At 48.5% G+C, this 18,003-nt stretch overlaps 1 protein-coding gene across 33 annotated transcripts in view; it reads left to right on the forward strand.

The window, feature by feature from the left end:
* Shot (dystonin-like protein short stop) overlaps positions 1-17,961 on the forward strand; it is an 80,288-nt gene extending 62,327 nt beyond the window's left edge. For 13 of the 33 annotated variants that reach the window (XM_076317510.1, XM_076317513.1, XM_076317522.1 and 10 more), the window contains 16 exons: positions 513-2,640; positions 2,757-3,004; positions 3,983-4,057; positions 4,397-4,568; positions 4,678-4,795; positions 4,877-5,106; positions 5,188-5,305; positions 6,708-6,770; positions 8,978-9,129; positions 12,992-13,154; positions 13,290-13,427; positions 14,006-14,189; positions 14,704-14,766; positions 15,244-15,363; positions 15,851-15,910; positions 16,412-17,961. In XM_076317510.1, the coding sequence (XP_076173625.1) occupies positions 513-2,640; positions 2,757-3,004; positions 3,983-4,057; positions 4,397-4,568; positions 4,678-4,795; positions 4,877-5,106; positions 5,188-5,305; positions 6,708-6,770; positions 8,978-9,129; positions 12,992-13,154; positions 13,290-13,427; positions 14,006-14,189; positions 14,704-14,766; positions 15,244-15,363; positions 15,851-15,910; positions 16,412-16,574 (4,195 nt within the window). In that variant the 3' untranslated portion in view covers positions 16,575-17,961. Of the gene's footprint in view, positions 1-512; positions 2,641-2,756; positions 3,005-3,982; positions 4,058-4,396; positions 4,569-4,677; positions 4,796-4,876; positions 5,107-5,187; positions 5,306-6,707; positions 6,771-8,977; positions 9,130-10,668; positions 10,776-12,373; positions 12,965-12,991; positions 13,155-13,289; positions 13,428-14,005; positions 14,190-14,703; positions 14,767-15,243; positions 15,399-15,850; positions 15,911-16,411 lie in introns of those variants that run through there. The other 20 variants (XM_076317541.1, XM_076317515.1, XM_076317517.1 and 17 more) reach the window with 15 other exon arrangements.
* Positions 17,962-18,003: the final 42 nt, after the last annotated feature.

Here is an 18,003-nt window from a genome sequence, read left to right on the forward strand (position 1 = left end):
TCTTATCGTCGAAGGTTCGTTGTATTTGGCTGCCTGTCTGCCTGGCTCGTGACGTGCCTGTTCTACTTACATACATAAACACACCACATCGTAGGTACTTAGTCGCAGAGACTCGAGAATGGACGAGAGTCGCAGCGTTTTTCCTCTCACAATTCGATTTACACACGGGGCAGAAAACAATGGCCGCTCGAGGTTATCCTTTCTCCTCCATCGCGCGAATTCAGAACCGTCCATCGGGGACGCCGGACGTTGAAACTCGACCAGCGTCAACCGACCTCGAGCAACCGGAAGTTTTCCTCCTCGAACATAGTTCTGTATCATTCCTCTCCCGTAGATTCGTCGACCCTGTGTTCATTCTGACTAAACACGGAATTAAACGTACGAGTCCAAATAACGGCCGTACCATTTAGTACTACCTCCCCAATGGTGTACGCTTTCTCACATCTGGGCGTACGGATCGCGTATCGTATGGATCCACGCGTATCGTTCAACGTTTTCTCGTGACGTTTCAGACAAGCCGCCGAACTTACGGAGAGGACATCCTCGGAGCAGGCTGCCGCCATCAAGGAACCGCTCAGCGCGGTGAACAAACGATGGGACGGGTTGCTCAGAGGGCTGGTCGAGAGACAGAGACTACTCGAGAACGCTTTGCTGCGTTTGGGACAATTCCAACATGCCCTCGACGAGCTTCTGGTATGGATCGAGAAGACGGACGACACCCTGGACAACTTGAAAGCGGTGGCTGGCGATCCACAAGTGATCGAGGTGGAATTGGCCAAGTTGAAAGTGTTGGTGAACGACATCCAAGCCCACCAGACGAGCGTCGATACTCTGAACGACGCCGGTAGACAGCTGATAGAAGACGGAAAGGGTACAGCCGAAGCGTCGACGACGGCCGAGAAGTTGAGCACATTGAATCGTCGGTGGCGCGATTTGTTGCAACGCGCTGCCGATCGTCAACGAGAACTGGAGGACGCTCTCAGGGAAGCGCAATCTTTCACGGCGGAGATTCAGGATCTTCTCTCGTGGCTCGGCGACGTGGACAACACCATAGTGGCTTCGAAACCGGTCGGAGGACTCCCGGAGACCGCCTCGGAACAGCTCGAACGATTCATGGAAGTTTACAACGAGTTGGAACAGAATCGTCCAAAGGTCGAGACGGTTCTCCAACAGGGTCAGGAGTATCTGAAACGAGCCGACACTCACAGCGCGGGAGGACTCAATCACAATCTGAAGACCTTGAAGCAACGATGGGACAACGTGACGGCGCGTGCCAGCGACAAGAAGATCAAGCTGGAGATCGCGTTGAAGGAGGCAACCGAGTTCCACGACGCCCTCCAAGCGTTCGTCGATTGGCTCACCAACGCGGAGAAGATCCTCACCAATTTGAAACCCGTGTCGAGGGTAATGGAGACCATCCTTGGCCAGATAGAGGAGCACAAGACCTTCCAGAAGGACGTGGGCGTTCATCGCGAGACCATGCTGAATCTCGACAAGAAGGGAACCCATCTCAAGTATTTCTCGCAAAAGCAGGACGTGATTTTGATAAAGAACTTGTTGATAAGCGTGCAACACAGATGGGAAAGGGTGGTTTCCAAGTCCGCCGAAAGAACGAGGGCACTGGATCACGGATACAAGGAAGCCAGGGAGTTCCACGATGCCTGGTCCAGCCTGATGAACTGGCTAGACGAGACCGAGAAGACTTTGGACGAGGTCGCCGGTGACGGTGGCCTCGGTGGAAACGATCCCGAGAAGATAAAGGCGCGATTGAACAAACATCGAGAATTACAGAAGGCGTTGAGCGCGAAACAGGGTACGTACGACACCACCATGAAGAATGGCAAATCGTTGAAGGACAAGGCTCCAAAGACCGACGAGTTCGCGCTGAAGGAACTCTTGAACGAACTGAAGAACAAATGGACCACCGTGTGCGGCAAGTGCGTGGACAGACAGAGGAAACTCGAGGAGGCTTTACTGTTCTCTGGACAGTTCAAGGATGCCATTCAAGCGTTGCTCGAGTGGCTAAGCAAGTCCGAGAAACAACTGGCGAACACTGGACCTCTCCACGGTGATTTGGACACCGTGGTGAACTTGGTGGAGCAGCACAAGACCTTCGAGAAGGACTTGGAGTCTCGAGCCTCTCAAATGGAATCTGTCATCAAAACTGGTCGCGAATTGCTCGCAAAAGCGACACCCGAGGACGCATCCGCCATTGGCTCTCAGCTCGCCGAATTGAACGATCTCTGGAACACGGTGTCCCGTTTGTCCACCGAGAAGACCGATCGCCTCGAGGACGCCCTGAAAGAAGCGGAACGTTTGCACAAGGCGGTTCACGTGCTCCTCGAATGGCTAAGCGACGCCGAGATGAAGCTGAGGTTCGCCGGACAGTTACCGGAGGACGAGCAAGAAAGCAGAAATCAACTGATGGAACACGAGAAGTTCTTGCGCGAGCTGCTCACCAAGGAGGTCGAGAAGGATCAGACCTTGGAGCTGGCTCACGCGATTCTCGCCAAGGCTCACCCGGATGGGGTTCTGGTCATCAGACACTGGATCACGATCATTCAGTCGAGATGGGAGGAGGTCTCCACTTGGGCACTACAAAGGAAACAAAGACTGGAGAATCACATGCGAGGACTTCAGGTATTGATGGTTACGGGTGTAGCTAGAGCTCGAAACGAGCGTACAATTTGTTCGAGTAGTTCACTTGTTGTTTTTATTGCATCGCGTGTTACTTTATCGTTTGTTGCGTCTTGCAGCACCTCGATAACCTCTTGGAAGAGCTACTCTCGTGGCTGGAAGGCTTGGAGAACACGCTGAACGCGCTCGAAGCCGAGCCTCTACCGGACGACAAGGCCACTTTGGAGACGCTGATCGCGGATCACCGAGAATTCATGGAGAACACCAGCCGTAGACAGACCGAGGTCGACCGTGTTTGCAAAGCCAGACAGATCAAAGCGGTCAAGGACACCAAGAAGATATCGAAGGCTAAGTCACCCGCGCCTACGTACGTTTATATTATTATTTATTCTCTTACTCCGATCCCAAACTTGTTCTTTTAGCGAGTTGTCGCGGATGGATCGCCAAGGATCGCGCTCGTCGATATATCATCGCTCCCCCGAGGTAGACGGAATCGCTAGCGAACGATACTCGCCTGTATTTGCTTCCACGAAATCCCGGTTTACCATTCGACGACCGTATTCTCTTGATTTCCACGTTTGTTTTCCGTTTTTGCGTGAGCTTTGGCGTATTGGAAGTCACGCTTGCTCGTGCATGTTGTTTCGTAATTATCCCTTTCTTTTTCCTTTTTTTTTTCTTCTTTTTTTTTCTTTAACTTGTTGCTGCGTGAAAAGTTTTCGTTAAAGATCGATCGCGGACGTCTGCGAGGACAACTGGAACGACGGAAAGGTGCGTTGTCGAAGGAATACGGTTCTCTTCGTCTAGTTCTGTCGGCTTACAAGCTCCGTCGAAGTTCGATCGGTATTACTTCGTAGCAGTATTTCGAGAGTGAACACGACAAATGAATGCGCATTGTAGGCAGCATGGTAGAGAGTAACTTTTGAGTCGAGTTTCATAGGACGAACGGAGCGCATCCGAGGCGTACGGGATGTTTCGCTAACTCTTTAGCTAGAATTTTTGCAATTTGATTCTCTTGCCATTAAAAATTATCGTATTGCGTTACGACTTCAAAAAAAGGAAAAAAAGAAACACTTGCAACGTCATCGACACGTCCACGACGAATGCGTAAAGAAGTTTGCGAAACACCCTGTAACGGTACAGAGAATAGGCCTGGTAGTGTACAACGGGCCTAACTAGATCGGTATCGTGGCCTATTCTCTCTGTTTTCTCTGTTTGCTCGTCTCGCGAGGAAGCCAACGGCCGATCGCTGACTTGGGACACGGCGATCGGTGCACGAAATGCGGCGAATTTCGTCGCGCGGTGTCTGATAGAAGTGTCGAGTGATGTGACGCATGTTCCTGTTTAGCCGAGCCAGCCCGGGCCGTGAGAGAACACCAGATTCGTTGCCGCACATTGGCCCACGCTTCCCACCCAAAGGAAGGTTCGTCACACCCATCCTTACTTCGATTCTCTGCTTGCCCATGCTCTGCTTTCAACCGTAACACATACCAGTATCTTGGTTTTTCGCTTGTAGTTGAATCGATCACGTTGGTCGCATCACGGACCGATAAATAATTACTCTCTTTCGTTTCTTATTCACCGATTCTTCGTTACTCACGTTCGTCACGATTCACGAAATAAAAAGAAACGGTGCAACCACAGTTCTAACGGACCGTGGGTCCTCATCTTTTGCTTTCTTTGCTTCACATGCTTAGTTTACGTGATGCCCGATAATCCTGTGGAAAACAATGTTTACCTCGTGTATCGTTTACGTGTACAGCAAAGGCGCCGAACCGGAGTTCCGTAGCCCGAGGGTGAAGCTTCTCTGGGACCGATGGAGACACGTTTGGATGTTGGCCTGGGAACGTCAACGCAGACTCCAGGACAAGTACAATTACATCCAGGAACTGGATCGCGTCGCGAACTTCAGCTGGGAGGATTGGCGTAAGAGGGTAAGCGCTTAAAGAATCTTTCGACGTAGTTTACATTCTTTTATCGTACAACGAACAGTTTATCATCCAACGAGGAACACGCAAATTAACAATAACCGCATTTTCGCAGTTCCTGAAATTCATGAACCACAAGAAATCCAGGCTGACGGACCTCTTCAGGAAGATGGACAAGAACAACGATGGTCTGATTCCTCGCGAGGACTTCATTCAAGGGATCATGAACACCAGTCAGTCTCGTTCACTTTTTTATCGTTGCAAATACCGTATCGAAGATAACGGAGCACCGCTAACTCGATCTTTGTTCGTAGAATTCGAGACTTCGCGGTTAGAAATGGGAGCAGTCGCGGATCTGTTCGATCGCCACGGCGAGGGATTGATCGACTGGAAGGAGTTCATCGCCGCCCTGAGACCGGATTGGGAGGAACGCAGAACGTACAACGACACGGACAAGATTCACGACGAGGTGAAACGATTGGTGATGCTCTGCACCTGTCGCCAGAAGTTCCGAGTGTTCCAAGTCGGCGAAGGAAAATACAGGGTAGGCCAAAGAGGGTTCCGTTCTCTGTTCCGTGTGTAGACAAACATGGAAATTCGTCTGACGCGAGATTTTACCTTGCAGTTCGGTGACAGTCAAAAATTACGACTGGTTCGTATTCTACGATCCACCGTGATGGTACGAGTCGGTGGTGGATGGGTAGCCTTGGACGAATTTCTATTAAAAAATGACCCTTGCCGCGGTGAGTATTTCTCCCATCGATTTACTCTATCTCTTTCTCTCTGTTCCGTTACCGTCGAATTACTCTGTCGGAATCGATGAATCTAGGTGATAAGTTTCGACTTTTTGAACGTACTCGAGTAACGTACTCGAGTCGAACGCGAACGATTCCCGACTCTCGCGGCTTTCAATACTTCCTACGACCGTTCCGTCTCGTCCCTGTCTGCCTTGAACGCGACACAGATCGACCGGTACTCGATCAAGAACGATTACTTCACTCTTTCCCGAACCCCTCTTTTCCCTATCCAAAGAGGCAGCTAAACGCGTTTATGTTTCTTTCACCGAATAGAGACGCGTGTGGGATTGAATCGATTGTTCTGATTTTTGTTTGTATTTTTTTTTCCCTTTGTTTCACGTTTTTCTTTTTCGTTTTCATTTTGAATTGTGCGTTCGAACTAACGTTGCGTGCTTTTTACCTTGAGTTCTGCCAAGTTTGTGTTTCATTAATTCCCCTACGGTACTAAATCATTACTCGTTCGTTTCCTGCTGCCTCGGGAATATATATATATTTAATATATATATACTCGTGTCCACACGTTCATTCGCGTAACATTCTCCATACTAAAATTCATTCGCTAAACAATTCTCTCACTAACCAGACCCTTCGTCGAGTCTCTTCGTGCAGGGCCGCGCGAGCATTTGTTTCATGTGTCGCATATTCGTTAGCGCATTTACCGTACGTGTACGATCTCAGCTCCTGAGGTACGAAATGTGAGCGTGACTAATATCATTAACCGACCTTTCACGACTTTAACATACGTGTATGTACATAAGCTGAAGAGGAAAAAGAAGAAAAACTAAGCGTGCGCTCGTTATAATTGTGGTCTCCGCTTCGCGCGTATCTTACCTGCGTATTTGCTAGGTTTCGTGTTGGCTTTGTTACTAACGATGAACGAACCGTCCCGTTCCACGAACAAATTGGCAACGGAGTTGTACGGAGCGATTGGAACGTCGTGTTTTTAACAACGAATCGAATACTAGGAATGAAAAAAAAAAACAGCGTCGAGTGTTCGTGGAACGCGATCGTTCGCTCGGTTACCATAGCGAATAGAGTATTTTGGTACTTTAGGAGACTCGTATCGCTTGTCATTAGTCTAACGTTAAACGACCGATCCTCTGCCGTTCCCTGGTTCCTCCGAAACATAATGTCTCCATCTGGTTCCATCGAAACATCTCGTTTTATTGCGCACAACTTTGGTGACATACCTTTCCGACATCACGTGTATCTTTCATTATTGCGCATCGAGTTTATGAATATTGCATGCATTCGTTTATCTTACAAAAACAAAAAAAAAAACAAAAAAAACAAAAAAAAAAGAAAAGGACAATCACTAAACTCCTCAAATCGTGATTAACTCGTCAAGTTTTTCTAATGCCGATACCGGACCCTAACAAACCGGAACAACACGAGGGTTGGTGTCCGCTCGGTGAGAATCTTTTTATATGGGAATAATTGCGACTCGCGGCCCGTACGTCACAACGAACAATGTTTAACAAATATCGAGAAATAACTTTGATACAACTTCGTCACAATTATCGCGTAGAAATCACGAATCAAGATCGTACTGGCCACGAAATCGACGTTTTGGTATATCTTGCATGATACATATTTGTACGTGTACATACGTTTGCTTCCTTGCAACGGATTCGAATCTTGTTGTGTACTTTAGTTCGTTTCGCGTGTTTGTCGTGCAGAACTCTTGCGTGCGCGTGTGCGTGTGTGTATAAAGTGGCATGCAAGACGATGATCTAATATCGTGTGTACTCTAACAAACAACGATAGACGCGTAACCGCGTAGTCTCGTCTTGCGTTTATCTACGGTCAATTAGTACGGTCGTTCATACCCTCGGATCATTTCCTATTTCATTACTCGGCGGAACGTAGAGATTCGTTTCCTGGATGTCGTCCCTTTGAATCGATGTCATCCTGCATCGAAAACCCATTTTGTATTTACGCACCGTTTTAGCGCCCGTCGAAAGTCAAAGTCGAACTTAACCAAGGAGTTCTGTTCTCGAGGGATCTAGGACTCAAGGGCTTCGGTACTCAAGTTATATACTCGAAGAGTTCAGTTACCAAGGGGTTCGGTACTCAAGTAGTTCTGTACCCAAGGAATTCGATACTCAAGGGGTTTATTACTCGAGTAGTTCTGTACCCAAGGAATTTGATATTCAATGGATTCGGTACTCGAGTAGTTCTGTACCCAAGGAATTCGATATCTAATGGGTTTAATACTCGAGTAGTTCTGTACCCAAGGAATACGATACCCAAGGGGTTTAATACTCGAGTAGTTCTGTACCTAAGGAATTCGATACCCAAGGGGTTTATTACTCGAGTAGTTCTGTACCCAAGGAATTCGATATCCAATGGATTCGGTACTCGAGTAGTTCTGTACCCAAAGAATTCGATACCCAAGGAGTTTAATACTCGAGTAATTCAGTTACCAAGGGATTCAGTACTCGAGTAGTTCTGTACCCATGGAATTCGATATCCAATGAATTCGGTACTCGAGTAGTTCTGTATCCAAAGAATTCGATACCCAAGGAATTTAATACTCGAGTAGTTCTATACCCAAGGAATTCGATACCCAAGGGATTTAGTATTCAAGAGGTTCTGTATCTAAAAGATTCGGTACTCGAGTAGTTCCGTACTTAAGGGATTGAGTACTCGAAAATTGCTCAAAAAAAAAAAGTTCACTCTCGAGTAAATTCGTACATCGACGCGTTAAACGTCAATTAACAATTTGATTTTCGACGCCGACGCTATTGTTCGCATGTCGTTCGAATTTTATTCGCGTTATTTAAGTGTAATTAACGGGAAATGAACGCCGATATCGATGATAAAAACAACTTGTACATACCTCGCGTGATCTCGCGTCACTTTCAATTCTGGAAACCGTAGAGAATCGATAGAAAATCATCGCGGTTCTTCGACACGTAATCGACACGATATTTGTCTATGTTTATTATTCTCGATCCTTATTCGAACCCTGCAACTCTTACCCGAACATACGTTCTATAATACACTGTATTTTTTTTTCTCTTTGTTTTTCACCGTACACTCGCACACAAACATACCGTGTACGCCGCTGCCATCGCTCTAACAACTATCGCTACTATCGCTGCTACTATTACTCTTCGCCGTTACTGTTGCTGTTATCCCTGATACTCTCTGTCTTTCGACTCCTCTACTTTCTTTCTGCGCATTCGCGTCAAATCTCGTTAAATCCGAATCGACGTACGATTCGTTGCGCATGATTGTCGAAAACGCGGCTGCAAATATACATATTCTCTAACCGTACCACGTCGCTTCACTTACTACTCTCTGTCATCGATTTCGCTCTGATTTTTACATATTCTCAATGCCTTTAAAAACAAACAAACCAAAAAAAAAAAAACAATCTACCTGTCGGCTGCCCGTTAATTATCCGCTCTCTGTATATCGTATTTTCATTTTCCCCTTATTTCTGTGCTCTGTTATCTCTCTCTCTCTCTCTCTCTCTCTCTCTCTGTTTCACATTCTCTCTGTTTCTCTGTCTGTAAAAAATATCTGTACTCTTCGCCCCCCATAAATCCCGGCATATATGTCCTGTAACGGCTTCCTTCTAACTTGCGTGCACGCAACACACCACTGTAGCCAAGGGAAGAACGAATATCGAGCTGCGAGAGCAATTCATATTGGCGGACGGCGTCAGCCAGACAATGACGGCGTTCAGATCGAAGCCGAGCCCGACCTCGACGTTGCAGCGTACGCAAATCTCATCCGCGAATGCCGGACCGATCACCAAGGTAACGTCACCATTCTCTCGTCCCGTTCGATGGATCGTGAACGTGGTCCACGAGGTGCCCGAAACCCTCGATCCGAAACGTATTCTTGTTTCGCGAGCTCTGAACGTACGCGATCACGATCCATCCAGGGACATTGTCTACTCTCGTTTATCTCTCTTGCACATACTCTCTCTCTCTATCTCTCTATCTCTCTATCTCGCGCGTTCTATTCGCCCCTCCCCGATCGTGGGAGAGACACGAGACACGATGCAAAAAAAAAGAAACAAAAAAAAATTGGATCGCTGGATCGTTCGTTGATCCGTTCAGCCTGAAACCCGATCGATGCTCCGCTGGGAACGATCGCGCTCCGGATCGAGTGAAGTGTCATTTCGGGAGTACGATTCGTCTTCGATGGTTCGGAATCGTACCGATCGACGAGTTGTCATCTCGTATCTCCGTTGCACAGAGTCCGTACACCGAAGAAAGGTATCTCTGTAAATGGAATCGAAAACGATGGAACTCGATACGATGAGAATCTTCCACTCGTTCGAATCGACGATCTCGGTCACCGCGAAGCAGACGAGTGCTCCTGAAAATGTATTCGTTCGATCTCGAGTAAAGAGGAAACGTCAAGTTTATCAGAGGATGGTTTCTCGGAGGTTCCTCGGTTCGATGTCGAATCTTCAACGTCCCACGGAACGTTACACCACACGACTAGTCGTCTCGACTGGTCTTGGCTTGCCCCCGGTCCTCTTTCTCTTTGATCTTGCCTAGCCGATGGTCGATGTCTCTTGATCGTATCCGCCCGCGCATATTGGGGTAAGTACTACCTAGCCGCCTTGAGAGGACAGCAGGCCGCTCGACGTTTATTTTCTTATCCTCCGCATGCGAGCATGTCAGCTTAGAGAGACGGTAGCAGTCGTCGCACCTAGAGCTACCCTAGACCGCCCACGCACCTCGAGGTAGTCGCTTCAGTCACCCCTTCTCTCCGACTCGGTTCCAAAAACACCCCCCACGAAGCTCCCTTTCAGTTTTCAGCCCCTGTTTTCCCCCCAAGTCCCTCACCCCCAACCCCCAACCACGCTGATATGCGTCTTCGAATCGGTATATCAAGATCGTGCCGTGAATCGAGCCCTACGGCGCCTCGCCGAGGGAATATAGTACCTCACCTCAGGAGATGCGATTTCACGAGACTCTCTCTCTCTCTCTTTCTCTCTATTTTTCTCTCTCTCTGTCTGTCTATCTATATCTACCTCTCTTACTATTATCTCTCTCTCTCTCTCTCTCTCTCTCGTTTCCGTACTTCGTGAACCGACATCGTCGGTTCGAGCGACCTCGACACGCTCGAGATCTTCACGGCCGACCGTCTCCGTCCGCGAAACACGGAGGCTTCGACCGAGAGATCGAGTTAGCCAAGTATACGCCCGAGGGTGCACCTAGAATCGCGTCGATCGGTCGAGGCTTCCAGGGTTCCGTTCGAACGACGGACAAACCGGGAGTAGAAACGGTACGCCAGGTACGACCGGTGGTACATTCCTAAACTTTTCGTTTGTGGTGTAGCGGAGGAGTTTATGAGCCAGCTGACGCCGATATTTGAGAGTTTGAGGCAAAAGGAGGACCTCCCGTGCTCGTATCCCCTCCACATGCACGCCCCCTCTTATCATTGGGTAAATAAGAACTCTATTCTCTGATTTCTGCTGTCGTTGGTGTGACACACGGTGTACCCGATAATCTATATTTGTTTTTCTTTCGTGTACTCTGTTTCTCACCGTTTTCTGTTCTCGTTCTTTCTTTTCTTTTTTTTTTTCTTTCTTTCCTTCTTTCTCTTAGTTTTGTCTCCGTATTGTTTTTAATTTTCGACTTCCTGTTCTATTTTATTTTTGGGTTTCTGCCTCTGCGAGTGCGCTTACGTTCCGCGGCATCGTATGGCGACCGATGGAACGGGACGCCTCGTTGCTCGTTACTCTCGACGACCGACCCGTCGTATCGATCTCGCGATCCTACGATCCCGTGTACAGCTCGCTCGAACGAGAACGAGGTCCCGGAACGCGCACGCGCGAACCGCTGGCTCTCCCCACCCGTCGTTTCTCACGAACGACCCGCGATCGTGGGCCGCGCCGATTGCTCGCGAGTCGAACCGAGCACTCCGACTCGGGAAAGATCGTCCCGCTCGGCCCCCCACCACCCACCACCACTGGGTCCAGGGAAACTCTCCGGCCCGCTACCCATTCCCTCATGGAGCGCGTGCGCTCTCGGACCGGGTTCTCGCTCGGTCGAGCTGTACCACATTTTTGTTTTTTTTTTAAGTTTGCGCTGCTGCTGTCGCTGCCGTTGCCCTCAGCATCCCCGCCGCTCGTATGCGTCACGATTCTCGCATTGTAATACGCGCGTCCGCGAACCAGACGCCCTCATCGACATATGGCATAGCTTTCATCGAAGAATCATGCATGCGGTAGAAAACTGGTAGATCCCGTAGCTCGACGACTGGCGACCATGTTCTCACGGTTTAGGTGCATTCGCGTCGTTAGGTGTCCATCGTGCCTGCCACTATCCCACGTGTGCGACACTGGACACAGTGGAGCACAAGATCGGATAGCTCACGAGCGCGAAATTTGCAAGTTTCCACGCTTCGTTGCAACTCGTCTCGACCGTGAACCGTTCCCAGCGAACGTTCGCAAACTTGGAATTGTTTTAACGTGGGAACGTGGCTTCGTATCGGCGCGCAATGTTTCCAAAGTACGAGCGCGTCGACGAGGAACACGATTCGTTCACCTCCTCGGCGCACAACGATGTTACGTGTTGCGCACCGATCGTACGATCGAACAAGCGCATGTTTCTTTCATGCCACGTCGACCCTAACGTTTCCTCGTTCGTCGCGGAATAATCCCACCGAGACCCGCCAAGTAGCTCCCGGGTTATTCTTTTGTTCGATATCCACGAGTCCGTCGAGCCTGATTTTCAGTTGGATGCCTCTGAACGATCTCCCCTCCTCCGTAGAACGAACCGCGGGACTCTCGTAGCAAAAGGTTTGGTGGAACGATCGGTACCCTCGAGTGAGCGAGAAATGCGACGATCGGGGGTCTCGAAGATCGATCGATCGGTTCTCCAGGGTGTCGAGCGTTCCGTAACGCGTCTAGACGAGCGTTTATTGTCCATCCTCTCGCGCGACGTAACCGTGATTCTCGCGTGACGCGGATACGGTGTTACTACTGTATCGATATTGTGCATAACGATCTCCTGTATTGCTGTATTGGTGCGTGCATAGTGGCGTTGATCGGAGATACTTCGAATCACCATAAGCTACTCTATCTCTCCCAACTTCCTCTGGTAAGTTTGCATGGATCTTTCTTTTTTTTTTTTAGACGTACAAATCTCTTCCGCTCTCTTCGACCACGGGTCTTGTTTTCATTTTTCTTTCTTTTTTTTTTTTTTTCTTTCTTTTTTTCTTTCTTTCACTCGGACTCTACCGTTTTCCTTCGATCGACGAATCGATCGGTTTCCGATTCGCATCGGTGGCGTTGAAAGGTTGTAAACGAACGACCGAGCACCATCGCGAAACCGCCGTCTTCTTGCGCGGTACCGCTGACACGATCGCGCGGCTCAAGGAAGGAACCGAACCGCCCTCTTCTTTCAATCAACCGGTGTTTTCTTCGTGCTCCTCGTCGAGCATCAGACACACCTTCCGTTTCCTTCTGCCGCGCGATTTCGGCGCGTATCCGCTGTAACTAACAGCATCGACGCGCCCGATTCGCGCGTCGACCAGTCGATGAACTCTTGCTGTTTGTCTATATCTGTTTGTTCGCCTATATCTGTCTCTACACGCATCTTTCCGCTCCCGATCGCCACCGTTTCGTTCACTCGAGCTGAGATTTCTGTCGCGTAGGTGAGGGAACGCAGCGCTCGAAGCGTCCCTATGGGACAGACGCGAGCATCGCGCTCATCTTTGAGCGCAGGGACCCCGGACAGCCTGAGCGACAACGAGAGCTCGTTCAAGATTGGCTCCGCCAGGAAGACCATCACGCCTTACAGAAGCGCGATCACGCCAGGTGAGTGTGCATTATTTCGTCATGCTTGTGCTCTGGAACGTCGCATACGAGCACTTCTTTTCGTTGAAACGAAACAAATCTACATCATCGTGGTCCTCTTCGTTTACCAAATCGTTAACACGACTCTTGTTTCAGGCGGTAGTCGTCCATCGAGTAGACCGACATCGAGACCAGCGTCCAGACCTACCAGCAGACCCGGAAGCAGACCTGCATCCAGACAGGGTAGCAAACCACCGAGTCGTTACGGTTCCACTCAATCGCTCGACAGCACCGGTAGGAGACCCACAGAATGGATCTCTTTTGCTTTAAATTCTATTTCCTCTGCGGTTAGGGATGCTAGAAACGAATACTGATCGATAGTAGAAGAAATACTGTTCTGTTTATTGTACGCGAAAAGTTATCGATTCGTCGATCGACGACTTTGTAGCAACTCTGACCGTAAAGGGTTAACGCGTAGCTCTCGATTGAGCTCAGTAGCAATGTAGGACGCAATATGGATAATAATTTAAACTTTGGATCTCTTCACCGATTTCCATATTCGTCGAAGTACTCAAATATAACGAAATAACAACACGCGTTCCTGATAATAGGCAACCTGACGTGCACGATGTTGTAACTCGTGCGAGTATCCGGTTGTTTGTCGCCAGGGGCGCTTCCATCGGAACCAAAGTTCAAAGAGAAACATAATAATCGTTGGTTGTTATTGGCTCGAAAGCGAGAATTTGTATCGAAACGTTCGAGGAGTACATTTTCCCCGACAGAATGTCGAAATCTGTGACGAAGCTCCGTTTGTAAACAATTCACCGAGCGTCGAACGAGCACACTTTTGTTTACACGTTGGTTGTTTTCAGACGACTCGACCAATCTGAGCCGTATACCGCGCAGAACGACCGTGAGCACCACGGGGAACACACCGACATCCAGCAGACACAACAGCGTCTCGGGCAAGAGGCTTGGAACGCCTGTAAACGGCTCGAGTTCACGACCACGAACGCCCACCGGTCTAGTTAGTCCAGCCAGTGGTGTTCCAGCGAGGTTCGTAGCTACGCATCGTTTGCCCTCGTGTGTTCACTTGCAAACCCGAAGAAACGAAAACGGATGAACTGGAAATTACTTAAGAACGACTAACTCGCATCTTGTCGTATCTAAATATTGATGATGATGATGATGATGATGATTATGGTGATTTTCTCGCATCGTACTTCGTTGTAGAGATTAACGACGACCGTGCGTACCGTTACGTATTCGCATCTCGCGTCCCCACTCCTACCCCTTCGTGATCTAGGAACGAACGTTGATCGACGTTGTTGCAATCGTTGTTCCATCGTTGTTTATTCGATACTCCCGGCATTTTTCTACCCCGTTAAATCTTGTTTCTCTTTCGTTGTTCCCCCTCTCCCTCTGTTGTATTCGAGGAAAACGATCCGTGCGAGTAATCAATCGACGCGATTTAGAACGTTCAAGGTCCACGCATTATTAACGCACACTCGGTTCTCACGTGTCGATTTAACGACGATTAACATAAATCTGGTTAATAACATTTTTTTAGGTTTGGCACAATCCATAGAGCTTCGAGCATTCCAACCCTGACTGGTGTCGGCACACCGATCAGGTAAACCTAAATTAACGATTACCGAAGTCGATGGTCGCTGGCACACCGGCGTATCGACCGTTGCTTAATCTCTCTGTATACACGGTCTGTGGTGCTCTGTTTGGAACGATTGCAACCATGGTTGTCCGGGTGACTGATCGACTCGAGGTCGATCACTTTTTTCCAAATTCATACATCTCTCATCCGGCGTGTGCAATGCTCGCAGCAGTGGTGGAGGCGATTCGATATTGGTTTTCTTTGTTAGATTTACTTTTGCCCTTGTGTTTCGTACCTCGTGGTTTTTTTCTTTTTCTCTTTTTGGTTTCCCGGTTACGTTGGCCGCTCGGTGTAGTTACACGCAAGCTTGTTTTGTTACGGTGGTGGTCCCCGCGGTAATCGCGCGCGAACGAATTATTATTAGGGTAATCACGACGAAACGGTGTGCACGAATACCCCACACGTTGATGTTAAACTGATGATTCGATGGTGATGGTTTAGCCGCTCGAGGATTCCCGTGTACATCGGCACGGATATTAAATCCCCGCAATCGACGACCAGCAATATATCCACTCATTCTACGCAAAGCAACGACTCGACGGTTTCTACCGATTCTACCGGGTATGGCCGAACTGTTTCCTCTGCTGTTAACACACGTTAGCTTACTTTTCTCTCTCTCTATCTCTCTATTTCTCCGCACTGTGTGCCCCTGTAACGCATGCTGCACTCGTATACTTTTCGTTCTGTCCTTTTCTGCTTTTTCGAAACGATTCCCGACGAACGGTGAACCTTACTTTTTATTTTACCGTTTCGTTTACTCGTTTGGTAAGCGCGACGCTTCGACCGACTCCGTTTAGTCTCTTGACTGTACGATATTGTTCTAAATACTCGGGATAAACACAAATATCTGCATAGATTACGAAAGAATAATTAAAAAGAAAAAACGACTTCGTATTGTCAAACGGCGAACCTCGTCGAAGCGTCCCTCTTCCACGTTCCGTGTTGAGCTTCACTTTAGTTCGCAGCTTCGGTCCATTAACGACCATTAACCACGCACCGCTTCGGGATACGTTAATAATTAAATGTCGTGTCTGTTTTGTAACATTAGGAGCAGCTCGGTGTGTACAAATTCAGCGACTAACACCTCCTCGGCCGTTAAACAAGATAGGTAATCATCGTTTCGGTCCGATTCGGTTTACCTACTGTGGTTGTTTTTTTCGCTTGTCGTTGGTGATCGCGCGAAACCGTAATCCAAAGGACCCGAATGGACGGGGCCCGATGCTACTCGATCGGGTTTTTTTTTAATCGGGTGCCCGAGTTACCGAGTTACCGACCAGTATGCGAGTACACGGGTCAAAATCGGTCGCTAACCGACGCAACGGTTAGCGGAGGTGAACAAATTTGGTCCTCGAGGTAGCTCGTGGGTGATTTTTTCTTCCTACTGAATTGATCATTCGAGGGAATCACTCGAGAAACCAAATTTATTTCTCCTCCGGTCAAGTACTACACCGATACCCAGTTTTCGTTCGCATTTATACTCGAAAACGCACCGGGCCGACCAGGCTGCGTAATTTCTGCGTGAACGATCGTTCGAAGCTACCGCGATTAACAAAACAACGCTACCCAGTCACCGGTACGAAATCTGATATCGATTGAAATGCTTCCATAGAACGAGGACACCGTCCAGCGGATCGAGCACGCCGCTACCACCATCATTGAAACTCTCGAGGAAGCCATCCGGCGCATCGGACACGTCCGTATCAACGACACCGACCACGCAACGGAAAGGAAGACCAACACCGATCGACCAACGAGCACCATTCCGATTATAGTCGCCGGACATCATCGTATAGTCGCACGAACGAAAGGCCAAACGTCGACGTTGGGATCGGCAACCCTCCGCGCGTGATCCCCATCGACGCAACGCTTAGGATAATCTAATACTTACGTATACAGACACGTATACGTATACGTAATATAACAATTCGAAATCACGAGGACGCCTCGGGGGAGACAACCACCCGCCGTTGTTGGTTCTCGTTTCGAACGTAGCGCGAATTCGATTTCGAAACGAGGCCCCACCACGGGCGCGTCCCTACTAATCGAGTGTGAAAGAGCTTAACATTATTATCGAACTATTTTGTAAAAAATGCATAGAATCATTGAATTATGAATGGACGCGAGGCGCGATCCAAAGAGAAATTATTTGGAACCGGCGTGGGTTTCACGGGAGGGCGTCGTCGCACCGACGCCAAGAGAACCGTAATCGACGGACCCCGCTACGACGGTATCGATTCAATTGTTTTTTTTCTTTCTTCTCTCTCTTTCTCTCGTTGATAAGTTTCTTTACCGACGGAGAATAGCGATAACGATTTATTATTAATGTAATTGTAATTTTATGTTATCCATAGGACTAGGTGTTTACCAGCTGTAACACACATATGCGCGCGCGAGAGAAACGTTTCGTCCTCGAAAAGAAAGATAATTCGTGGCGGTGTATGCGTACTTGCGAATCACGGCTCGATAAGACGCGGCGGCGTGTCCTCGATCCCGCCTCGCTGACTTATCGATCGATCTTTTCGTTGTCTTGTTCCCCGTTGATCGTTAATCTCTTTCTCGATCTTTCTTTCTTACCCAAATCTTTCGGTTACCGATCGAAAGGGCCCTACAGGAAGAGCAACGCATAAAAGGGGACTTGGACTCTCCTTCGGGGGAGATTGAATATCACGATGTAAATATTGCTCGATTCTCCGGCTCGGTCTCGCAACCGGGAACCACTCCGCGAATAAGACAGTTTCCTAGAAAGACACGAGTTAACGCTACCCGCAACGATTGCCTTAAAAGTCTATCGCCGTGCCGCTTCTGCGCGAATCGTACCTGCCTGCCGAGGCGAACCGATGCTCGGAAGAAACGAGTAGGGCCCTCCAGTACCGGCCAAACAAACGGAGAAGCGTTTTTTTCGTTGAATTGAAAAGCGTTCGCCACCCCCTTCACTCAGGGGATTACCGACAAATAATCTATATTTTGCGAAAAGGCATTTTTCCGATCTTTTTTTTACTTTCTAGATGCGATTAACGCGATAGCACGGATTCGTACGATGATGCGATTAATCTATTAACTATTCTTAAATGTTAATCTCTGTTTTCGCTTTACTTGAAGGTTCTGTATCGTCGCTACTAATTGCAGTGGAAAAAGAAATATACGCAAAACGCACACGCATTTGACACCAAAATTGACGCTCCTCGATCTTTCCTCGATTGA

The sequence above is a fragment of the Ptiloglossa arizonensis genome, chromosome 8, assembly GCF_051014685.1.
Source record: "Ptiloglossa arizonensis isolate GNS036 chromosome 8, iyPtiAriz1_principal, whole genome shotgun sequence".
Lineage (NCBI taxonomy): Eukaryota > Metazoa > Arthropoda > Insecta > Hymenoptera > Colletidae > Ptiloglossa > Ptiloglossa arizonensis.